The sequence below is a fragment of the Asparagus officinalis genome, chromosome 3, assembly GCF_001876935.1.
Source record: "Asparagus officinalis chromosome 3, Aspof.V1, whole genome shotgun sequence".
NCBI lineage: Eukaryota > Viridiplantae > Streptophyta > Magnoliopsida > Asparagales > Asparagaceae > Asparagus > Asparagus officinalis.
Window position 1 is genome coordinate 33269712 of NC_033796.1, and position 9783 is coordinate 33279494.

A 9783-nucleotide genomic window follows, 5' to 3' on the forward strand; every position below is an offset into this window, starting at 1 on the left:
TCAATCATAGTTTAATTTGATGAAGGAGTACCATATGTCTCTCTTTTCATTCGACGTTTATCTAAGGAATGGTATGGTTGCAAAATACCTCAAAAACAAAAGTCAACATAAAAACAAAGCATTCATCCGTGAGAATATGCATAAGTTCATCCACGAAAATATGCAAAAGTCGCGGTGAAAAATATAATTCCTCAAAAAAAAAAAGTAATCTTGTTCTGAAACTAGATGCAAAAATCATCAGTGGCGGACCTATGTTAGTTCAAGGTGGTTCACTTGAACCACCTGGAATTTCAGAAGACACTATATATAACATATATCTCAGTTACCAAACAAGAAGAATTTTCAGCCTAGTGGAAAAGCCAGAGCATCTAATGTTTGTTAAACAGGGAAGTTCTGGGTTCGAATCCAGCTTCTTTTTTTTCATTTTGAGCTTTGTTGTTTTAATTCATTTTGTTTAGTATTAGTATGTAATAGTATGAAATGCTTCACTTCAATCTGAAATTAATTATCTGTTTACCACACTATGGACTATAAATTTTTCTCTATAATTTTGATGTGTTTTGCTACATTCTACATCTATTTTACAATCATCATTATTTAATGTATTTTACTCCATCTTTTTTACCACCATCCAACTCAAATTTCTTGGATAAGTATTTAATTTTCTAATAATTTCTTTTAAATTTACATGAATATTCATTGTATTAGTTTATTGTATGAGTTTCTTACATAGTTTTCTCCTCTCTATCAATTTTGGGCCTGAATGTGTCTGCATACTATTTTCTAATAAAAAAATTAGTGTTTATTTTGAACCATCACTCCTAACATCGTAGATCCGCCACTGAAAATCATGTACAAATTATATCAAAGTAGCACTAACATCCGAAGATATACTCAAGAACACTGATGAAATGTTCATCCTAAAGCTAACACAGAGAATAATAACTACGTGTGTAATGTTGTCAGCCTATCATAACTAACACTGTGATCGATATTAATACTTGGATAACAATAACGAAAGCTTCACCTCAATCAACATAAAACCACCACATGAGAAACGATAACCTCAATCAACATAAAACCACGCACATGAGAAACGATAAAGAAAGCTTCACCCAGAATCAACATAAAACCACCACATGGATGCAAGCATCCAGAACTATAGGAAAACGAAAAATCTCACAAACTCATTCCCCTGCAGGATCAAAGTTGCAAACACAATTAAGTACATTACCAATCCACAGAATACATGGCTAAAGTTCCTCAGCAATCTGACAAAAAGGAAAAATTTTAATCAAGCATGAAGAAACAACTCAAATTTCAAGCATCAAACAATCTCAAGTTTTGCAAAATTCATCCTCGATACTTCTTCAGGACTGCAGTTTTTCTCAGAGTAATAAAAAGGCTTACCGCTCTCCAGAGGAAATCGAAAACCCTGTGGCATATTCTAATCAGAGTCTTCATACACATCTCCGTCATCAGATAGCTCATCAAAAGACCTTATATCAAGCTGATAACGCAAAATACCACCAATGCCACCAAACCCCCTACAGAATTGTGAACCTTCTTGAGATTTGTTAGTGACAAACTCAAGAGAACAACCAAAACGCTTGTACTCATTGGCAAACCACTCCAGCAAAGAGATCTTCTCTTGGACCTCAAGTTCAGCATTAGAAGCTGCATCACGAAAATTGCTCTGATCAGCTTCCTGCTCTTTGTTCAAGTGTTTTATGACAATTTCTCCTGTAACGCTGTTCTTAAGCACATATCTATTGATGTCCAAGTTTTCCCAGACTATTAGAATCTCGACAGCACCCATTTCAAGAGCCTTTAATGTGTCATCCACACCAAAGACATACTTGCCTGTGTCTTGGCTAATTTCCTCAAAATATTTTCCAATCAATTTCTTTTCCTGGATAAACTTCACATTTGAAAGTATTTCTGCCGATAACTCAATAGCTTGATTGAAACCGTTTTCTCCTCCGTAAGAAACATCAACAACATTGAGTATTTTGGTCTGAAGACGTTGATCAAACATGTCAGATTGGCTCAACTCGGTCTTGAAATCGGCTGAACCAGCAAGAATTAATCCAGCAACATTTGGCTGGCTCGTTGCTGGATTTATGAAGAACTGGGTTGCTAGCTCAGCTGTTTTCCTAACATAATTGTGACGCTTCTCCATCCGAAGCCGAGCGAATCGAAGCGCTGATTGTCCTCCTCTACCGTGCTTCTTGGGAAGATCCACAGTGAACTTGTGCAGTATCTCTCTCGTGTTGCCACTTAAAGTCCCAAAAAGTGTTCCATTTCCGTCCATAACTATGAAACCAAACTTGTCATCAGATTCCAGAAGTTCATTTAATGCTTCGGTGTGAAACTTGTTATCACAGAGATAAAGAGATGCATTGATGGGCTTGAAAGGCTCAAAATCTATTGTAACCTTTTTCTCCTTCCCATCATCCGTAACAATGGTTCCTGTGTATAGAACCAGTCCATTGGGAGGAACCTTGTTGTAGAGTTTCAGTCTCTGTTGAGCTGAGGTGATTGCACCCAAAACAGACTGGCGGTTCACTCTACTTTTGATGTTTGAAGCAGTTCCATATTCATCGCCCAACATCTTGGTAACTCGAGAGATTTGATCTCGTGGTGGCATAATAAGAGAGATCATGCTAGTGCCATTACCTCTTGCAGACTCCAGGGCCTTGATCAGCTTCTTAATCTTCCATATCTCAATGTTCTTATCAGTTTCATGACCATCTGACATTTTCGAGAAAGGCTCTACTACTAGAGGTAAAGTACCTGAAGCAAAATTTTGGTGATCAATTAAAACATACAATATGGAAGGTAAAGATAATTTACTTTAGATAAATACGGAGGGTTCTAAGTTGCAGAATACAATGGGGAAAAAAGAGCACACAATTACAATTGTAGATAATGTAGAACCATTACATGTCATTGGATCTCAAAGAATTATGATTCGTTTGCAAAGAGAAAAGTTTTCTTTTCCAGATCAAATCTCCTACTTCAAGTAATGCAGTTAATTTGCATGAACTTAAGGAAGATATAAAGCATTGAATCCATGAAGTTAGTATTCTACAACCAATGGATAGATATCAATGGATAGAAGAACATGCAGTTGGAGACTTAGAGCTAAAACAAATAAAGCTGATAGAATTTGGTGAAGGAATTACACTGATTCACAGTTTGAACTAGCATGAAAGTTTTTAAAATTTAAAAAAAAGCAAGTCTAAAATAAAAACAAAAGATAAGAGAAGTAGAGGGAACAAGAGCATTCCAAATGGATCTCTACCATAAGTTAGTAACCATCCATGTTGCATAAGTATGGGTACGGGTGCCACACAAAGCTATGCATATACTAATAAAATTAATAATTTATATGGGATAGATATTGCTTTTTCATTCACATGTTATGTGGGGAAAAATCCCTATAACGTTTTTATGTTTCTTTTATTGAGTATATTATAAATTGAAAAACCGCTAGTTTTTTAATTAGATACTAGAACGATCCTTTAATATCATACTTATGAAATAGGTATGGACTTACGAACTGAAATGAACCTGATCTAAGTCCAACGAGTTGTAGAAACTTGAGGAAATATATACATCCAAGAAGTGTATCACAAGTGTTTTAAACTAAAAAAAATGTATATATTATATACGTCTGAGTAAAATGTATGTATATAATATATATTCAAGAAGTGCCCAAGGAGTGCCGGACACGGACACGGATATGGGAATCGGGAAGTGTCGTACATGGATATGGGAGCCCGGATGAAATGTCCACGTAACCTAGGTAACCATCTACCTCTAGGAGGATAATCAATAGTTTGGAAGTGACACAATTACGTAAAATTCAAACCCATCATCAATGAAATTTAATAACCAATCCAAAAGATTAACTATTAACTTAAAATGGATGTTTTGCTTGTCAGATCAAATCAAGTGGCTGGAGGATTAATTGGGAAACTTCATGAATCCTGTGAATGCACAGTACATACACAATTACTCAGCAGAACTTGTTTCACATTCTTTCCAGGGATCATTGTTAGACAAATCTGTAGGATTATCCAGTTTACAGATGCAAAATTGATAACTTACGCTAGTGAAAATAAAATGACACAGATCAATCACCAAGATCGATCTTTCTTTCTTGCTTGCTTTCTTTTTTATCAAACATTAAGTAATCCAATTGTCCACCGTTTTCTCTATAAGGCAAACTGCACTGAATAAAATATATTTTCTTTGATAAAATTGGAGTAGATCAGAATATCATCTTTTTTTTTTCTCAATCAAACATGAAGTAATCCTATTTCCAACCTATTATTCTACAGGACAAACTGCAAGAAAGAAGATATATTTCTGAATAGAAAATATTAACCATCAAATATATATCTGCCCAACAGAACAAAACAAATAGGGTTGATAAAGAACATAATCGCACAACCAATGATTTCATGCCACGAGTAAGTCAAGGAGGATAACGATCAGATAATTAAAATGACCCACTAATGTAATCCATATGGATTGATGGAAAGAAAATTTAAGGAAAAGTAATCTCATCATCCTCACACCACTTGATGAAGGATGACAATATTTAAATTTGTGCCATAGCACAACATAGCCCTTCCACTGAGGTATGCTGATAAAACTTCAGTATCTATAAAAAGTAAACAATTATGGCATTCACCATTAAATCGATGGAACATGGTTATATGGATCGTATAGTGAAAGTCAATGACTTCGAACAATGAATGATGAAATATAATATTTGGATTCTTCCACATCAACTGATGAATTGTTCCAGACCGGCCTTAAAAAAACACAGTTGAAGTCCTATCAGCACTTTGTATGTTGAAATATACAGATGATTGCTACAAAGAAACATAGATTCCTTTTTAATTTTTCAAGTAATAAAAAACCAAGTAATCCTATTCCACCTCATTGAATAAAACACTATATGCCTCTTAAGTTGCTAGGGGCATTTGGACAAGCTTATTCTGGTTAGAGTCCTTACACTTTATATTCATGATGAATAGCTGGTTTGGTTCATAGAAATATTGTAGCAATTTGCAAAAGGACAATCACAGGTACAAGTGCAGCCTTTTCGCAACTTGCATTTACAGTTTTCAAGAAATGACTAATTTTTGCCATTGTGGATACAAAAATGGTCGTAATGCTACCAAAACAAATAGCCGCAGACGAGCAGACAACCTCTAAATGTCTGGCGAGGTTCGCTGTGTGCTATGGAAGATGCACGCTCAGAAGAGAAGTGCATGTGGATGTAGGAAGCATACAAAGTTGCATGTACATGTCCACGTGCCTCAACAACTTCATCATGAACAAGCATGTAAAATTTATTTTTATTTTTAATTTTTTCATAGTGTCATGTTCTCCACATTCCCGTTGTATATCAAACTCAGTTCCATAACTGATAAACCAAAATCATGTTGACTCAATGGCCCTACATAACATATGTGTGTCAACAGTGCAACGCAACTAGCAGCGGCACATTCATAAGGTCCAAGTAACAAGCCTATAAGTAAGCTAGAGGGTCCAGGTTGGGCTTGATGGCTATAGGTTAGCTATAAAATGAACTCAAGCTGGTTAGCTATGCATCAACTCAATATAGTTCCGGAATTTAGTATTTAAGATAGGGATTTTAAAGAAAAAAGAGACTTTTTTTGGTAAATAATTAGCAAAACAGACCGTTTTGCTAATTATTTAGCAAAAACGACCTCTTTTTTATCAATAGACCAAAAAGAGGTCGTTTTTAAAAAACTGTGAGTTCGAAACATACGGGATTGCTAGTCCCGTATGTTTAGTCGTCACTAAGTGGGGGCTAATACGATCCGAAAAACCTATGGGACTACTAGCCCCGTAGGTTTCGAGGATGCTCCACATGTTGTAGCTCATTGTTGATGGCCTCCTTTGTTGTCGTTTGGCGAGGCCCTCGTGAGCCGTGTGAACCCTTCTCCTTCTATCACTCTTCTTCTCTGCTTTGTCAACAGAGAGCAAGTTAAGAGGAGAAAAAATGCAAGGCCTCGTGGAGATAAGGTGAAGCGCAATCCTCGCCGACGATGAGCTCGGAGACACCGTGGACTCCAACGGTAATGTCGGAGCAGTAATAGATGATTACGGGGAGTCTGGAACGCTGGAACGCTAGAGATAGAAGGTGGCGGCAACGACCTAGTAAGACGGTGGCTTCTTTGCTCGCTATTGATTCAAAGCGGCAGTAGACACCGACGACAACTGAAGTTGTTTGCGACGAGAGGACAGCTTAGGGCATGGAGTTTGTGGCCGATGAGGCGCGAAATCGATGATGGTTGAGGCTGCTTGCAACGGCGACGGTGAGGAGATTGTAACAGCTCCAGAGTTTGAGGTTGAATTCAATGGTCATAGACGCTTGGATTACGTTTGAAAGCTTTGCGGATCTTGAAGGTGGTGATGGGCCATCCGTGATGATCTCCTTAGCTTCTTCTCCTCATATCCATCATATGCTCGCGTACATATATAAATGAAAGAAAAACAAATAAATCTGCGGGACTACTAGTCCGTAGCTTTGTTGTGTTTGTTGTAGCCCACACAAAAAAACCTACGGGACTAGTAGTCCCGTAGGTTTTTCGGGCCGTATTAGCCGCCAGTTAGTAGTGACTAAACATACGGGACTAGAAGTCCCGTATATTTCGAGCTCGCAGTTTTTTTTAAAAACGACATCTTTTTTGCCTGTTGGCCAAAAATAGGTTGTTTTTACTAAATAATTAGCAAAACAGTCTGTTTTGCTAATTATTTAGTAAAAAGGTCTGTTTTAAAAAAATCCCTTTAAAATAATTAGAAGCTAGCCATCCTTGATGAGATTCTCGATACAAGGGCCAATCTGGGTTTAACATGCAATGACGAGCCTTAGGCAGATCGTCATGTATTGATGGCTTCTAAACCTGGGTTCAGGGCCGGCCCCGAGCTTTGGGTTGCCCTAGCCTAATTTAATTTTGGTTGCCCCTTATATTAAAAATTTAGTACGAATAATAACAATAAAAATAAATATATATAATACAATTTAGCGTTCTATATTGGGCTCAACTGATAATATTTTCATGCAAAATCAATATTCATATAAGAAGAGATTACATTTGTGCTACAATTTAATTCAAAGAAAAATACTTCGCCTTGAGTTTTTTGAAGGAATTCTTCAATTAAGTCATCATACTCAAGTTTCTCCAAGTATTCATTTTCAACTAATATCATTGCCAATCCATTCAATCGTTCCTGTGACATGGTAGTGCGAAGATAACTTTTTATCAATTTCAATTTGAAAAAACTTCTCTCCACCGAGGCAACCGTAACGGGGATAGTAACAAAATTCGATTAGCAACCCATTCCAAAACATCACAACCCCTAATTCAATTATTCAACAACAAAGATTCAGCCAAGATTCAAAATCAGAAATCTTGATTTCATTGCAAAACATCAAAACTCCAAATTTCTGTCCAAAAAACCATAAAATTATTTAGTTAAAAAAATTTACATGATTGGGTTAGAGGAGTCAACGGGGTGAAGCCTGAAGGACAGGTCCGATGGGAGCAGAGTAAGGTCGGACCGTCGAAGGCTTGGGAAGGAGGAGAGGAGTGGTTTTCTCTTTCTTTTTTTTCTTTTTTTTATGAGCGGAACAGAGACGGGAAGGAGGAGAGGAAATGCTGACGGAAATAAAGGAGTTGGGTAGGGTTTTGGGTATTCATTAGAGTTCTTTTACAAATAGAACCCCTAACAATTTTTACATAAAGGTCCTCTTACAAAGTCCACGTCGAAAATAAAAATTAATTACAGTTTGAGGGATGAAGGAGCGGGAGGGATGGGTTGCCCCCCGGTCCTGGGTTGCCCCCCGGTCCTGGGGCTTGGTGGGCTTACCCCAGGGCCGGCCCTGCCTGGGTTGAGCATGATTAAACTTCAGCGGAAATGAACAGTCCTCGAACACACCTTCAATATAAGATGATATAGCTGAGAATATGTTAAAAACATCTTAATCGGCTTTTCGGTGAAATTATGCCCTAATGACCAAGATATGTCATTGAGAACTTCAGGCTAAGATCAATGATATGAAATCCAAAATTTCAGTCATGATGAAGACAAACAGGTCAGCTGCTTATTACCACCACCTGAACCCTCTAAGTGAAGCAGATACTAGCCACTTATTAAAACAATCTTATGCATTAATCAAGAATTCAAGACAAACAAAGAAGACCTAAAAATAGAATCATATTTTCGATCACTTTGTGCATTGAGAAAGAATGGGTCTTATAAAAATTCTGGACTATTTGCGTTAAAAACAGAAATTGGCAGAGTTGCTTCTGATTATCAAAAGGCCTTCAACCATAACTACCAGAATCTATTGTACATATGACACATACAAACAAAGCTAGATGCTCCCATTCTTTAATGAGCAAACATTTACAAGAATTTCACTGCTCAAACTCCAAGAAAAAAATACAACGTAAATTGACCATGACTCCTCTTCAAAACTCATCCCATTCTTTACTGAAATAAGCTGTGGCCAACTCTAACTTAGAATAAGAAATTAAATTACCATATATAACATATCATGTCGAAATCAAGTCTAAAGCATATAGCAATCTACACAAAACGCAGCCATAGCTCCATTGAACTAGAACTTGGTATTCACGATAACATCAAATATAACTCAACAGCAATCTAATGCATTCGTTGAGCCAAAACAAAATTACTAACATTCAATACGCTATAAAGCAGCCCCCGTCGACTTTACTACTCATGAAACTTTTACAATCTTGATTGAGCAAAGAATTTTCTCTCTTTAGATTTTTAAGCGTTTACAGTTCGTCGAAGCAACAAACAACCCTAGATCTGAATCAAGTCAAGATGAGAAAGAGTACGAACTCATCAAAGTAATCTAATTAAGCTTCAAATTTCAGTGGAAAACTGATAAAATAGCAGATAATAACTAATCAATTCCACAAATTTTTCAATTTAAAACGACGAGCTTAAAAAAAGAGAGGTAATTTACCTCCAGAAGCAGCTGCAAGCAGAGAGGAGAAGAGAATGGGACTGGGAACGAATCGACCTAAAACCCCTCCAAATCGGGTTTGAAACCGTCAGGATTCGAACTGTTAGAGATAACCGACCCGTTAGCTAACGGGTTAAAAGTATGGCCTATCGGCTATCGCCCATCATATTTTCACATCCGACCCGTTAGCAAACAGAGTAAAGTAGTAAACTATGGGCTAAATAGCTCATCTATTGACACCCCGTTAAAGAGTCCAATACAACCAGTAAATTTATACGCTTCGGGACCTTCTTTCAGTCTACAAATAAATAACATTATTTCTCCAAAAATATTAATTAATTATGATTTGGGAATTTACTATTTTCTTCCTCATACCCCGATCAATAGGGGTGGACATGGGCCGGGCCGTTTCAAGCTCGTGACCCGGCCCACCGGGTTCAATGTCGGGCCGGGTCTGACCCAAACCTGTCCAGGTCCCAGTGGGTCGGGTCTATTTCTTCGATCTCGAGTCTGTGATTAGACCTGGCTCGACCCCGACCCGCCTAGGGGCGGGCAAGTCATGGCACATGGGTTTATAACTTTCTCTAATTTTTTTTTCTTAATTGCTAAACTATATTAACTTTGTATTATCTACTAGGTCAGATCATGACCCATGGCGGATCAGGGCAAAGCTGGGATGGTTTAAAGCAAACTTTGATGGATATTTTGATCCTATTGTCCAAGCAGCAGTT

At 37.4% G+C, this 9783-nt stretch overlaps 1 protein-coding gene across 1 annotated transcript; it reads right to left on the reverse strand.

The window, feature by feature from the left end:
* Positions 1161–9152, reverse strand: LOC109833703 (eukaryotic peptide chain release factor subunit 1-3-like). Its single transcript, XM_020401480.1, has 2 exons — positions 9053–9152; positions 1161–2796 (listed from the first exon to the last, which is right to left on the reverse strand). The coding sequence occupies exon 2, from the start codon at positions 2759–2761 to the stop codon at positions 1448–1450; it is 1314 nt and encodes a 437-aa protein (XP_020257069.1). The 5' UTR covers positions 2762–2796; positions 9053–9152; the 3' UTR covers positions 1161–1447.